We start from the raw sequence: 16,368 nt of genomic DNA on the forward strand, positions 1-16,368 counted from the left end.
CCAGTCATATTTTCAAAAATATCTTCTGGATCAATCTTATAAAAATCCTTCAGTAATTTGAATGTCTCAATCATATCACCCCTCCTTCGCCTATCGTCCAATTTCTGCAACCCACAAATCTTCAACCTATTCTCATAAGGTTCATTCCACAGACCTGCTATCATCTTGGTCACTCGTCTCTGGACCCTCTCCACTTCCTCCCCATCACAAAGAAACCCTGGTGCCCATAACTGGGCACAGAAGTCCAGATGGGGTCTTATCAAGGCTCGATACAGAGGAACAACAACTTGTTCGTCTCTGCATGTTAAAGTATTTTTCAGAAGCCAAGTGATTTGGTGAGCTGTTTTAGTTACTTTTGCAATGTGCCCCCTAAACTTCAACTCCCTATCCACCAACACTCCCAAATCCCTGGCCTCATCAATCTCCTGGAGTATGGTTCCACCAATGCGATATACTGCTGCTATTCTTTTCACCCCAAAGTGCATAACCTTACACTTTGCCACATTAAATTGACATCCATTTTTCCTAGCCCAGTCCGCCAAACTATCCAAATCATCCTGTAAAATTTTGATATCCTGTGCACTCACAATTGCTCTACCCAACTTTGCATCATCAGCAAACAAGTGAACACTTCCTCTCAAATCCTTTCCAATATCATTGATGAACAAATTGAAAAGCAGTGGTCCAAGAACAGAGCCCTGTGGCACTCCACTAGTCACAGACGTCTTTTAGACTCCACTCCTGAATAAACCACTCTTTGATATCTCTCCTTCAACCACCCTCCTATCCATCTCACCAACCCTATATCTATACCCATCTGCTCCAGTTTACTGATTAGGGTTCTATGTGGTATCCTATCAAAGGCCTTGGCAAGGTCCAGTAGTATCACTGTAAACCCATTACCCCTATCCAGTTCAGCCGTCACTGTGTTATAAAACGTGAGCAAGTTACTGAGGCATGATCTACCCTTCACAAAACCATGTTGTCCCCCATACAATATCCCATTTTCATCTATCCAATCCTGTATTCTTTTCTTGACTAATTTCTCTAAGACCTTGACAATGATTCCTGATATGCTAATCGGTCGGTAATTTACAACAGCAGTCTTGGAACCACCTTTATGCAGTGGAACTATTTTCCCCTCTTTCCACCCTCTCGGGACTAACCCAGACCCGAGACTCAAATTAAACAAAATGGTCAAGGGTACTGACAATTCTTTAGCTGCTTCTCGTACAACATGAGCTGGTATACCATCCAATCCCACAGATGTATTGACATTGAGGTTATGCAATAGACTACTCACCTCCACTTCATTAACCAGAATTCCCGTATAATCTACTGGTTTATTCGTTTCTGCAATGTCACCACCTGGATGATATACTCTTGCAAAGTGCTCACTCAGTAACTCAACTATCTCAACTGATTCAGTTACCTCCCTACCATCGGCATTCTTTAAAATCAATCTGCCATGTACATTTTTCCTTTTACTTGCTACATATCTAAAAAACTGTTTAGGATTCTCTTTAGCCTGCATGGCCAATGTTCTTTCGTAATCCTTTTTTGCTTTTCTTACCACACTCGTCACCCTTCTGGCCTGCGCTTTATACCGTTCATGTGCCTGCCGGTCACCCTTCTCCTTAAATTCCCTCCATAGTTGTTTCTTTTTTTGCAGCTCAAGCTTAATGGTGTTATTCATCCATTTAACCCCTACTTGATTTATTATTCGGACTCTAGGTATACAGTCAGCCATTGCTTCATGCAAGCACTTCTTAAATACCTCCCATGCACTATCAACTTCTAGTCCTTGCAGTTGTACATGCCATGGCACTGAACCAATCAAACTCCTAAGCTTGTCATACTTTCCAGCCTGATAATTCCACATGTACCCTGTCTTAATTGAAAATTCTACACCTTTAGCCATTTCCCAAGTTAAGACCCTATGATCACTCTCACCGTTTGGTGGCAATGTGGTCATATTTGTTACAGCCAAATCCTCAGATGTAATTACTAGGTCAAGCACTCTCTGACCCTTAGTATTTTCCATTACATGCTGTCGCAGATAGTTATCCCTTAATAACCGCATAAAATCCAGTTCCTTCCTTCCGTGTGTCCTCTCCTCACTCCAATCAATGCGACCATAGTTGAAATCTCCCATAATAATCACCCTCCTTCCACCCATTTCTTCTATTTGCTTGTGCATACTGTCACCACCATCTTTTCCATCACCTGGTCTATAGCAGCACCCAATTGTATATTTAGTTCTGCTAGCCACAATCTAACACCAAATGGCCTCAAATGTGCTCTTTTCTCTATCCTGCAATTCAACTTCTATTCTCCTTGGCTGGAGCTCATCAGCTATCATCAACAATACTCCTCCCCCCATTTTATTCTCTCTGTCATTCCTGAACACACTATACCCGTCACATTCAATCCCACTAGTTATATCATCTACAGTCAGCCATGTTTCACTAATACCTATAACCTGTGGTCTGGAAGTGCCAACCATGGCCAAAAACTCTTCCTTCTTGTTCCTAATACTCCTAGTATTAGTGTACATGAATTTAAGACCCCCATTAGCCCCAACCCTACCTTGATGCCTTATATTAACTATCCCACTCAGATTTGTTGTCCTTATTTGCTCTGGCATATTATATTCATTCTTACATTCAACTGCCTCCATAAGGACTGTATATCTACTCCCCCCCCCCCCCTTAACAAATCTAGTTTCCCTGAATTTGCACATCCACTACATTCAGCAACACTTTCTCAAGTCTTCTTACACCGTAACCATTCAAATGCAAACTCATTAATGCATGAAATGAGTTTGAAGAATGAGTTGAACCATATAAGAGTGATGGACTGCATTTGAATAGTTTTGGTATGTGTTATTTGGAGAGATGGCTGTTGGAAGAGAGATAATGAGTGCAGAGAATCAATCTGAGCAAGAAGCAATGTTAAAGAGTGGGAGAGTAAATAAGCAAAGAGAGATTGAAGTGATGCTTATGACTGAAGAAGTGGATAGCACTGAGTGTAGAGAATGAGAGAGCAAGAGTGCAAGGGAAACAGAGGGACTGAGAGTGAACAGGGGAAACACAGCATGAGAAAGGCTGATCCACAAAGAGGATGTGAATGCATGTGTAGACAAGAAGGGAATGAGATGGCCTGGGATGTAGAGGGAAAGTAGTTGGATTTGAAGAAGGTTCTGGGAAGTAAGGAGAAAAAGAAGGCTCAAGAAGGTATGGAGAAGTAACATCTAATAAGCAGTATCAGTCAGGCTTGTTATTGATCCAGGAATGAGTTGTGTTTGTATACAAACATAACTCAGTATCAGAAACAAGGGAAATGAAATGGTTGCAGTGATTGAGTTTATTCACCCCAAAATTGATGGAATAAGTGAGAAATCGTTGGATGAGGATACATCCTAACAGGAATAGAAATGGAAGGGTGATGTATTTTGTGAAGATAAAGGGTAAAAAGGGAGATGGAGTGCTATTGATGATAGAAAAAGAGTTATGCCCATACAAGATAGAGATGCAAGGGGGGAAATAGTGGCAGTGGTTTTGCAGCAGTACAGGGTAAGACAGAGGTGAATGGAATTGAAATACTTAGATGTTCTTATAGACCTAGTAATGTGAAGGGTAGCGACAATGAATTGTATAAGCAAATTTGCCAAGCAACATATCATTATGGGTGATTTTAATGATGGTGAGATAGCAACTGGAAGTAAGGAAAATTAGTTTCTAGTTTTTGAGAGACAACTACCTCAGGCAGTATGTAACAGAGGGCACATGAGGATTGAGGGATTTGATCATCTCATCATAGGATGTCATTATAAATAAGGTATTAAATCTCCCTCCATTTGGTAAGAGGGAGCATAAAGTGATTACCTGGGTGGTTGCCACCATATGGGGACTTCTGTGAGGAAAGGACATAAAAGGCTGGTGATTATGAGAAACCCAGGAGACAGCTGGAAGTGGAGTGAGGAATTGGGTGGAATGGAGATCAATGCTACTTGGGTAATATTCAAGAACTGTCTGGTAGAAGCAAAGTTTAAATGTATTCCAAAGGTCAGAAGGTTAATAAGGTAGTGTGAAATGGATGAATGAGGAGATTAAGCATGCAATACAGACAAAAAAAGGCATCATGGAGGTACAATAAGATGAGCATGAGGAGTACAAAGAATAGGCAAGGAGGGTGACAGGGTTTGAAAGGGTAGCAAAAGTGCAGTATGAGCAGCAGTTACCTAATGAAGCCAAAAAAAAAACAAAAAAAAACCTAGGGAGTTCTTTCAATATGCAGTCAGCAAAAGAAAAAAAAATAACGATTATGGTAGGATGACCATACCTGAGCAGTTCACAAAGGTCTTTCATCCTTGTGAATGAGACATAATGATGAGAATTTGAGAGCAGTGGATGATGAGGAGGAGAGACTGACTATGAGCAAGCAATGGGGAATTGAGCAAATGATATTGATAAGGCTGTGGGACTTGATATAATCACCATATTTTGAAGGAAATGTCAACTCCCTGGCACTTGTCTCATCCTCTTTATACAGCTTCCAGGGATCTCTTGAAAGCTGTATAAGGAGGGTGTTAGCATAGGAGTGAGAAGCAGGTTTTTTTGTATGGAGAGTTGCGAATGATTGGAATGCACTTCCATGTTTGGTTGCTTATACATGGTTTCTGGATTATGTGTATATATATTAAATACATTTTTAAATCATTTGTCCACCCACCATATATTTACAACCTTATTAAGTTATCAATTAGTTTGTATTTCAGATATTAAAGTTTTGAAAAGAGTTAGGCTATAATATAGCATATGATATAGTTTGATGAGAAGAGAAATCTGCACAGTAGACAGCATGGATATGTTAACGGAGGATCTTGTCACATTTTATAATAAGCTGACTACTGTACTGTACAAAAGAAATGCAGGAAAAGTGGTCTTTCCTTATTTTGCACATGCATTTGACAAAATGCTGTGTGATAAATTATTTCAATGGAAATTTCCTGGTTTCTATCAGTCAACCATTCTTGTAACCAAGCTACTAATAACTATCCATCCCCATCCTGCTTAATTTTCAACAGTGGTTTATCATGTGATATGCTATCAAAATCCAGATATATCACTGTATAAGTTCTCCTCTGTCCGATGCAATAATCATCCAGTTATAAAATGTTACCAAGTTGGTAAAGCAAGACCTTCCCCAAACAAAACCTCTCAAAAGATTTCCATCCTCATCAATGCAGGTTTGTATTAATGTCTTATTCTGTCTCTAATCAGCCTTTCTAACACTTTTACCACTATACCTGATGATATATACACAGTAGTTTTTCCCCTCTTTCCACTCTTCTCAGACTATTCATGCCATACTCATATTGAACAATGATCAAGGCCACTGCCAACTCTTATGCACATTCCCATAATATACAAGGTGATATCCCATCCAGTCCCACATTAAACATCAAGATTACTTAAAATTCTCAGCACTTCACATTCTTGAAATATTTATGATTTGAAATAACATATTTAGCAGTTTGCAAATTATCTGATTTAAAGAAGATCGATGAAAGAGAATTCTGATGTAATGCAAATTCAGGATTTGCATACATTGATGTCAGCACATGGGGAAGGGGCTGAGTTTAATGTGAGTAAGTGTTTTGTTCATATACTGCTGAAAGAAAGAATGTAGTATACTAAATTGGTGGGCAGATAAAGTAATGAAACTCAGGGGCACATGCAAAAGTTGTGAAGACCAAAAACACAATGACTTACTGTGATTGGAAGGATGCTAATAAATCACAAAAAAGCGATTGCATAAATTAATAGAATTAATAGAATATTGCATAAATTAATTTTAGATACACATATCTGACCTGGATTTTTGCACATGATGGATAATGGCTAACATTTCAGTTAATAACTGCACAGCTCAGTAAACAGAAGAAGTGATACAATTGAGAATTAGTACAAAAACATAATATACGAGGTGGTATCAAAAATTTCGAGACTAGGTTTGTAACACAGCAACAGATGGCAGCACAGTCACAGAGAGACCTACTTTCCTAAGTCAGTGTGCCAAAAGACATCATCCTGTGTATATCGGGAGCTGTGCAACTGATTCTATTCTGACCACCAGTGTTACCACATCTGCAATTTTATCATGGACAGCAAGTTAGACAAAGAGCAAACGTGAAATTCACGTTAAAAAAAACGTGAAATTCGAGGATCATTACCGGTGATGAAACTTGGATGTACGGGTAAGACCCTGAGACAAAGCAACAGTCTTCATAGTGGAAGAGCCCATCATCTCCATGACCAAAAAAGGCGAGGCAGGTCCGCAGCTCGACCAAGTGCATGCTCATCGTCTTTTTCGACATATGCGGCATTGCGCATCGAGAATTCGTCCTCAGGGGCCAGACAGTCAATAGCGAGTTCTACTGGCAGGTTTTAAGGCGTCTGAGGGAGGACATTCGGCGAAAGCAACCAGATCTGTGGTGCAAAAAGAAGACTTTCAGGACATACTCCAGAAGTGGCAAGAACGTTGGGAACGGTGTATTGTGATATGCAAGGGGACTATTTTGAAGGTGATGGTGTGTAAACGTAGATAAATAAAATAATTTCTCGTAAATATAGCTAGTCTCAAAACTTTTTGATACCACCTCGTATATGTAGGGAAGATAGTTAATAGGATAGCACAGAAATAAATATCATCCCTGAAAACCGCATGTGGATGCTGTAAACAAAAGAAGTAGATTCTTTGCATGGGTAAGTAGAATTGCTTTACTGTGGTAGTAATGGTGAGTGCATCAGAATTAACTGAGTTTAAGATGGGGTCCAGTAGATGTTGTGATCGCAGATGGATGCTCTATAAGTCTTGTGACTACTACTAGGAAATCTACTGGTTGCCAGATATTTTAGGGAGGAACAGGAGGCAGGCAGAATTCATCGCTAGAGAAGATAATCATTGCTTTGACACTGAATAAAGTTAAGTAAAGGTATTAACAAGGATTACAGCCTATAGTGGGATTGATTAATAATAATAATAACAGGCATATAGTATTCTATCATTTTTATGATATTTGCAAGTGTTGCTCCAAGGACGAAGGATATTAGAGTTAAAAAAAAAATTCAGAAGGATAATTTTTATATTAAGCTATCAAAAATTCTAGACTTATTTCAAAATTTTTATACTTTATTTTCCTTTCATCTTAATAAATTCTTTTATTAAAAGAGGTATTATATATATATAATATATATATATATATATATATACAATCTATCCACAAATTGATGACCTGAAAAACTCTGTAGCATCTAGAGGCTGCAACTACAAAACGATCAAGTTCAACAGTAATTCTGTAGCTGAACTCTATAGTTAGCACCAAGTTATATAGTCCTCTTTGCATCATTTATTCTGGTTATAAAAACTGTAAGTTCTTAATAAATTCTCAATATAGTATTTAGATAAATTTGTGCATTTTCATAATCTTTCTGTATAATTGTTTCTATATTTTTTTTTTTTTAAAAGTAGTAAAAACTGTATCACAAAAGGTGGGAAAAACATTTTGTCCAAAGTACAATTCAATTTATATTTAGTGTGTGCTATAAACATTTGTGTATATATATATATATATATTTTGTGTGGTGAGTGTGTGTATTTTATGTATAATATAAAGATCCACTATGAAATGGCTGGATGACACCTGAGACTACTGTTGCGAGATGTGGGATTTGGCACAGCCGAGTTCCCTGGACAGAGGCACTGGAGCTGCCTAGAATCACAGTCTTGAACAATAACAATGTTGAAACTTAACAACAAAACTGAAAAGTTGTATCAAACAAATGTAGGAGTGTTATCCTCTTGAGGTCTTATATCTGCATCACTATAATTAGCTTCACTGTCTTCTAACTCACATACATTAGCAGACAAGTCTGAACAGGAAGGACATCCTCCTACAGATACTGAAAGTGTATCCAAAACAGAGTTCCTGTTGACATCACCACATTCACCATTCTCTAATGCAAGTCTAAACCCACGACCACCCTGTGAAGGGAAGCCATATATTTTAACATCATCGTCTGACATTTCAGCTAAATTTTTACCAAAACTATCCCAGGAAGAACCTGGCAGGCACTGAGGTGGCAAGTATTCATTAGGATGAAATTGATACTTCAATGGGCTTGCAGATATACTACTCTCAGCATATTCTAAGTTGTTAAGTCCACGAATCCCTTCAAAGTTTTGACACCTGACATCCTCATCACAGTTGCTGTCTTTTATGTTGGCATAGTCAGATGTCAGAAACTCAGGTTTACACACAGTTTGATTAGCATCTCGATTACTCGTATCAACTCTGGAAGAAGGCAACAACTCAATTTGGCTAATTATGCTATTCGTATCTGTACTGTGTCCACTAGAAGAATCAGGAACTTCATTTTGAGAGACTTTAGTAATGTCTGATACAGCTTTCTCAGCCCAGTCTGAGACATCCCAGTCATAACCTGTAATAAAGAAAAGATATTAATATATATATATATATATATATATAGGAAGTTTTGAACTAATATGAGAAATTTGCATGTTTAATTGTCATAAATCAAATGTAATTCTTAAAAATAACATAAAGAGCAAATGTAAATAATGCTTCTATGTACATTTTAAGACAAAGTATAATAATAATTATGACATTACTGTAATAAAAATTCTTATGGCTTATTAGCATTAATTGGATAACAAAGACCATTTTTAAGTCATCATTTTTTCTTTTGTAAAAAACACACACCTTTATCATGCTTTTCTGATCTAAACTGTCACAGTGCTTCTGATTCTCCTTCATACATTAAAGGTATCACTTTTTTTTTTTTAAATATAGCTTCCAGGACCATCTCTGTATAAGGAGGGTGCAAGTAGGTGAAAGAGGACCTCTTGGTGAAGCTTCAGTATCATTATCATCCACTCCATGGAGGTTAGATGTTAATTTATATAAATGTAATGAGGGGGGATTTGTTTTAAATTTGAAGATAATTTTATTTTCTATATTTAATACATAGATAACATCTATACAATGATGTTTAAAAATCATAAGACAATCAATTTGATTCTTTTTTAAGTAAATAATTTATAATATTTTAATTGGAATGTGTTAAGATGCAGCATTTCTTATCTGAACAAGTGAAAATTTAAGAAAATGCTTAAATCTCTATGATGCAACAGACTTAGACAACAGTCACTCTCCCCAAGTCCATCACAAAACATATTTTTTCAAATTCCCTCTTTACTAAAAGCATGATATCACTTACGCATGACCATAGGAGGATGAGCTTTTTTATTTCTTGGGCATTTTTATGGAGTCAAATATTATTATTATATTTATTATTATGGGTATCTCCATGGAGTCAGGTAGCCTCATCGCAGGAGACCCAAACTATCAAAACAATATCTATCATATCTGTTCTTGAATTTATTTACAGACGAAGAACTCGCAGCTGAGTCAGGCAATGCATTCCACTCATTCACCACCCTCCAGGCGAAAAACCTCGTTCTCACACCCTTGTTAACCACACTTTTCCTTAATTTCCAGGGCTCTTGTTCTTCCATCACTATCACACAGCTGAAACATTTCCCCTGCATCATTATAAAAACCTTTTAGTAATTTAAATGTTTCTATCATATCCCCTCTTCTCTGCCTATTAACTATTCATCTATCTAATATCAACTAACAAATATTCATCACTGAAGACCACTCTAACCATTGTTCATATATTACATATCATAGCTCTCCTTGAACTCATTTGCTGATGAAGCATGTTCCACCTTTGGCAACCCATTCACCATCCTCCATACAAAAAATCTAGTTGTAATACCTTTGCTAATCACTCATACAATTTCCAGTAGTTAATTCCCTTGTTCTCTCCCATCCTGCCACATACTGAAAAAAAAGTCTTCAGTTTCAATTCTATAAAACCCTTTAATAAGTTATATGCTTCTATCATTATGCCCTCATGTTTGCCTATTAGCTAGTGTTTGTAGCCCTTGAACATTCAATCTGTTCTCATAAGAAGTATTCTATAGACTTGCCATAATCTTTATCACTTACTTCTGGATCCCCTCCACCACTTCTTCATCCCCATGGAATCCAGGAGATGGATCTGCATGTGCAGTATAAGGGAATAATAACTTCTTTAACAGTCCACATAATCTCATGTGCTGTTTTGGCTATCTTTGAAATATATCCTCTAAACTTCAACTCCATATCTACAATAACCTCAAAATCCTTGGCCTCATCAATTTCCTGCAGTTCATTTCAATCAATATAGTAGACAAATTATACTATATTGTCCCAAAGTGCATGATCACCTTACATTTGGCCATGTTAAATTGACAGCCACTTACCTTAGCCCATACTGCCCGTCTATTTAAGTCATCTGCATGGTTATTTATATCTTCATTGACTGTTGCTCTTCCCAGCTTTGCATCATCAGCAGACAGTTGAATCTTTTAAATTTTGCTCTCTCCCTCACCAGAGATCAAGCTAGTGTAAATGGTTAACAAAGCAATTATACTATATTTTATTTATGCATATTGTGATGCAGCTTGTGTTTTATTTTACATATATGTATTCCTGATGGCGACATAGATATAGTGGTCAAAATATTGAGCATTATTTTTCTTAATTGTATATAATTGCTTTAACGTGTGTTTGTCTTCATAAATTCTACAGGATAAATGGAAACAGAGGAGTCTGTAAAGGATGCTCAGTGTCGCTACTCTTCTTTAATATCTTCTTCTTTAGCCTCTTTCCATCTAGTGCTGGATATAGGCCTCCCCCTTAACTTTCAATTTCTGTCAGTCTTTAGCCAATGTCTACCATCTCATGTCAAACCTATGGAGATCATCCCTCCATCTTGTCCTTCAAGAACTTTTCCTTCTCTTGGTATTCACTCAGTGCTTAATTCTATCCATGTTTTGTCTGATAATATAATAACATGGCCAGCCCAACTCCATTTGCATGCTTTAAAACCAGCATTGTGGAACAATACTTAATACCCTTTTGTTTGCAATGGTCATACAATCATACCAAGAAGCTGAACTCCATAGATCAATATATTCATTAAATATAATTGATAAAAAATTTGAAATGCAAATATTAACAGACAAAACAAAAATTTTGGCTTTTAAAGGACTGTCTCCAGTCAGGAGTAACATCATGATTGAAAATAACATTTTTGAACAAATTAACTGCCTCAAATATCTTGAATGCACTATATCATATACAAAAGAAACTCACATTAATACCAGAATTTCAAACTTCTTGAAGATAAGAGCAGTGATCAGTAATATTTTGAAACTACCAAGTTCAAAAGCATAAGGTTCTGGGATGACCTTCTTATGGAAGCAAATTCTAGACCATAAAAATTATGGGAAAAAAAAAATAATAGAAACCCAAAGATCTGTAATTCCTATGAAAGACAGTAGGCTATACTCTCTGAGATGGGGGAAAAAATAAGCACAGAAATAAAGAACAAAAAAAAAATTAAACCATCTTGAAAAAAACTAATTTTTTCAAAATGGCAGCCACATGCTTTAGGTGTTCAAGTGCTCTTTTTCCTTGTTTTGTACTCTACCTTGCAGGTCCTAGGTTGAATCTACATGTCTGATTTTTTTTAATTTCATTTGTACGTGCAGTAGAATGCAGATGCACAAAATCACTTGGACTGAAGCATTTCTTGTATAAAAATAATTGCCAATTTGTAAAAGTTGTGTGTGGGGGAAACGAAATAAATTTAAATTTTTATGAGATGGTCTTGATGGGTGGTTATATAAAGCTAAACTATACCATTTTTCTGTTATTTTCATCCATTCAGTCTAGGCAGCCGTTTTGAAAATTAAAACTGCAAATTTGGTTGATTTCAGGGAAAAGCTGGATTAAAAATCTATGATTTGTTTGCAAAAAAAGCCAGTTATGAGTTAAAAAAAATCAAAGGAGACATCACTTCTGAGCGCATAGTTTTATGGAATTTTTCACCTTTGTCCTGCAAGATGAAGTGTAGGCATTTCACAGGTAAATGCCTACACTTCATCTTGCCACACTGCACTATTTGTGGTGTATTTAAAAGAAAAGTTTCCCACTTTTGGAGAGGAAAAAAAAAAAAAAAAATATATATATATATATATATATATTATTGCTGGCCGAGTGGTTAGCGTATCCATTCTCCACCCCAAAGGCTGCGGGTTCGAATCCTGCCATGGGCATGGAGGCTTGTGATTGTCTGTGAAAATAATAGTGGTGCTGGTGGACAGTAGATGGCGTTGGTGTAGATGAGGTAGTTTGTGGATGAAGTTGAGTTGTGGAGACGGAGAGTTGTAGAGTAGGTGCCCTCCCTCGATGAGTCTTAGGATTCCCTGGAGGTGTCAAATAATAATAATATATATATATATATATTAGAATTCATATTTACTTGGTGAAAATGATATGAAAATTAAAAAAGTTTGAATGACTAAACACCGAGAATAGTAAAGAATGGGATATATATATATATATATATATTAGTGCTGGCTGATATTCTCAATATAAGAAAACAGAACGAACTTTGTTAACATGGCTAACCACAAACAGTGGCGGCTCGTGGCTTGAAATCGTGGGGGCGCTGCAACTTTCAAAATATAGTAGGGGAGTGAGAGGCAGGTTTTTTCGTGCAGAGTTGTGAATGATTGAGGTGTCTGCAAGGAGTTTGAGTGTGTTTAAGACACGGTATTATGAGCTGTGTGTGTGATAAAAGGACCTCCCAGATGAGTCTTTGATGCCATGAGGTCTTGGGGCAATAATAATAATAATAAATAATATACATACACACTGTAAGTACAGTGTATACGTGTTTGGATAAAATGTCAAAATTATGGTAAAAATTTGAAAAAAAAAATTAAACATGAAAAAATATTGTTTATTATCGATAAAATTATACAGTTTGGTATCATTCGAAATTACTTAAAAATAAAATATATTCTTCTTGTTTTGTTTCATGAAAAAATATTGTTTATTATCAATAAAATTATACAATTTAGTATAATTCAAAATTACTTAAAAATAAAATCCGTTCCTTTAATTGTAATTAAAGGAATGCGATTTACAATTTTTGCACATTACAATTAAATCCTTTAATTGTAATGCCCAAATATTTAAAGAGACGGAGTAAACACAATAAGCACTACGAACACTCTACTATTGGCACAAACTGCATATAAACAATAGTGGAACTATGCGATGAACAGTGCCGCATTAGGCTAATAGCTCGCATCTCACTATGACCTGCATATGCTTGCGCACGTAACAAATACTAGCAATATGGCACTGTGGTAAACACAGTGCTGCTAGCATCCTTCACCCTCCTAAGTGCTACAAGATGGATTTTTATTATTTTTTATACAAAGTAAGAGAATTGTATAGGATTGTTGATGATTAAATTAAATATTACAAGCAAATATAAATAAATTAATAAATATATTTATATATTGGGAAAAATTGGGGGGGGGTGCTGCAGTTCTGCAGTGCCTATGCACGAGCCGCCACTGACCACAAAGATAATTTCTGTTTATTTGCAGAGTGGCTTTTTTTTTTTTTTGCCATGTCATGTAAAAGAGCCCATGTGATGGTGCTGGGGGAAACCATTAACCGGCTTGTCAAGAACTATTGAAAACACCTGATATCAACACAAACTATGTCCAACTTCTGTTCTAGCAACTTTTTCTTCTTCTTAAACTCATCCATCCCTTAGGACGAATATTGTTCTCTCATTAGGGATTATGATTAATTAATGTAGCTGGCATGTCACTCCTCTACTGCATCCTGTAAGGGTAAGTATTTTTTGGCTGTAGATCTATATGTTCATCAGGCCAAATTGCAATTTGATTGAAAAGACCTGATAAAGATTCTTCACATCATAGACAGGATTCAAACCCAGGTCTTTACAACCAAAGTGCTTGTGTATATCAACTGAGCTATGGAGGCTCGTGCCGGCACCATTGGTGGTGTAAAATTTCTTTTTGTATCCACTGAAAACATTGAACTGATGGTAAAATTCTTAAGGAAAGATCTAACGAAAATTGAGGCAACACACAAGAATGTATGACAGCTATATTCCAGTTGATGGGAAAAATACTACTGTTTGCCATTATTCTGCTTCAGAGAACAATGAAGTTGTTGCAGTCACCTGAGCATCATGGATGAATGATTGTCTGTGTTTTCAATGATAACTATTAAAATTAAAATTGACAGTAAGATCATATCCTTTGGAAAAATTAATTACTTTTAAGTGGTGAGTGGCAATTAATTTTATTACCTGGTAAAACTGGGTAATTAGAAAAAAATTTTATAAGCACTTCAAACTGCAGAACACCTGTGTGTTTCAAACCTTAGCGATATGAAATTACATTTCTTGCATAGCTCAGTTACTGGTATAAAAGTTTTTTTGAATGTTTTATTTTACTTTTACATTAATTCTGGCAACATGTTTGCTTTTTTTACACCAATCAGTAAGATCATATCCTTTGGAAAAATTAATTACTTTTAAGTGGTGAGTGGCAATTAATTTTATTACCTGGTAAAACTGGGTAATTAGAAAAAAATTTTATAAGCACTTCAAACTGCAGAACACCTGTGTGTTTCAAACCTTAGCGATATGAAATTACATTTCTTGCATAGCTCAGTTACTGGTATAAAAGTTTTTTTGAATATTTTATTTTACTTATACATTAATTCTGGCAACATGTTTGCTTTTTTTACACCAATCAGGAGGTCCTAAAATTTTTTTCTCAATAAGTGGATGTACTAAATAAGCTGATAATGAAAAAAAAAAAAATGCCATTCAAGGGTATCTCTCATAAAAAGTAAAATTTTTCACTGGTTCCTCCTTCTCCTCCCTCACATCTATGAAAGGTTATTTGGAGAATTTAGGGCATCCATGTTCCATTATATGTGTATATATACCAAAAAATCAGGTCTGTGGATTAAACCTAGGGCCTACAGACAAAAAAAAAAAAAAAAAAACAGTTTGTCTGTAAATGCAAATGAGAAATCAAAAAATATACACCAGTGGCAGCCGGTGACAATTTTAAGTGGGTGTGCTGCATATACAAAATAAAAAAAAAAAAATTCTTTTTTTCCTAATCAATAACCAATTTATTAATAAATAAATTTACATATTAAAAATATTTCACCCTCACCACGAACAAACACCAATAATAAAAGTTTCGTATCTCACAGAAATAACGCGCGCACGCATACAATTTATCTGTAAGTGACATTGCCCAAATGAGCAGTGTCGGAATCACTTGTAATGTGCAATGACAAGCGTAAACGAATATCAGCGAATCTAGCTGCACTTGGTGCAATAATTCTGACACTGTGTTAGATCGCAGTGCATTTGCTTTGTGTAATGATAATTGAAAAAATATAATTCTTTTAATTAAATAAAGGGGATATTAGATCCCACATTGTTTTAAAACCGAATAAGAAACTCAAAGATTGGAATCAGAGAGTTTCATGCCGAATATAGTATAAAAAACTATAAAAGTATCGGCGAATACTAGCGTGAGCTAAATGCAAGTAGTCCTAGAATGCAGTACAAACACAGGCAACTCGTTGCAAAGGTGGGTAAAGTTCTGATTGCTATTCTTGGTATTTTCCATAATGTAAAAACACATTTCCTAGGAAATGTATGCTGTTATTACATTATGGTGGGAGGTCACTACCCAGACCGGTTTCAGCCTTTATTGAGGCTTCATCAGTGAGTAGCTAGACCAAATTAATACCAAAGGGTATAGCGAGTTGTCCAAAAGGTGCACCCATTAAGTTACTTAAATATAAAGAGCCAACAGGCTTCATTTCGGCGATATAAACATTAATTAAATAAAGGGGAGATTATTTCCCACATTGTTTTGAAACCGAATAAGAAACTCAAAGATTGGAATCAGAGAGTTTCATGCTAAATATAGTAAAAAACTATAAAAGTATTGGCGAATACTAGCGTGAGCTAAATGCAAGTAGTCCTAGAATGTAGTACAAACATAGACAACTCGTTGCATAGGTGGGTAAAGTTCTGATCGCGATTCTTGGTATTTTCCATAATGTAAAAACACATTTCCTAGGAAATGTATGCTGTTGTTACATTATGGTGAGAGGTCGCTACCCAGACCGGGTCACTACTTGGTCGGTCTGGGTAGTGACCTCCCACCATAATTCTTTTCATATTTTCAACAGTGACACTCGTAATAATTCAGCCTTGTATCTATAATAAATAAATAATTATATGTTATTTTAACAAAATAAATTAAGATTTACAAAAAATAGTTCACCCTCACCACAAA

The 16,368-nt window shown here is 36.0% G+C and overlaps 1 protein-coding gene across 1 annotated transcript in view; it reads right to left on the reverse strand.

Moving 5' to 3' along the window:
- Positions 1–7,213: 7,213 nt before the first annotated feature.
- The window catches only part of LOC150104706 (fat-like cadherin-related tumor suppressor homolog), a 573,066-nt gene continuing 563,911 nt past the window's right edge, over positions 7,214–16,368 (reverse strand). Inside the window, exon 30 of the mRNA XM_090395611.1 lies at positions 7,214–8,507. Within this exon, the coding sequence (XP_090251737.1) occupies positions 7,840–8,507 (668 nt within the window). The 3' untranslated portion in view covers positions 7,214–7,839. The remainder of the gene's footprint in view (positions 8,508–16,368) is intronic.

Source organism: Typopeltis vanoorti, chromosome 7 (assembly GCF_054136105.1).
Source record: "Typopeltis vanoorti isolate ZY-2024b chromosome 7, IOZ_Tvanoo_1.0, whole genome shotgun sequence".
Classification (NCBI taxonomy): domain Eukaryota; kingdom Metazoa; phylum Arthropoda; class Arachnida; order Uropygi; family Thelyphonidae; genus Typopeltis; species Typopeltis vanoorti.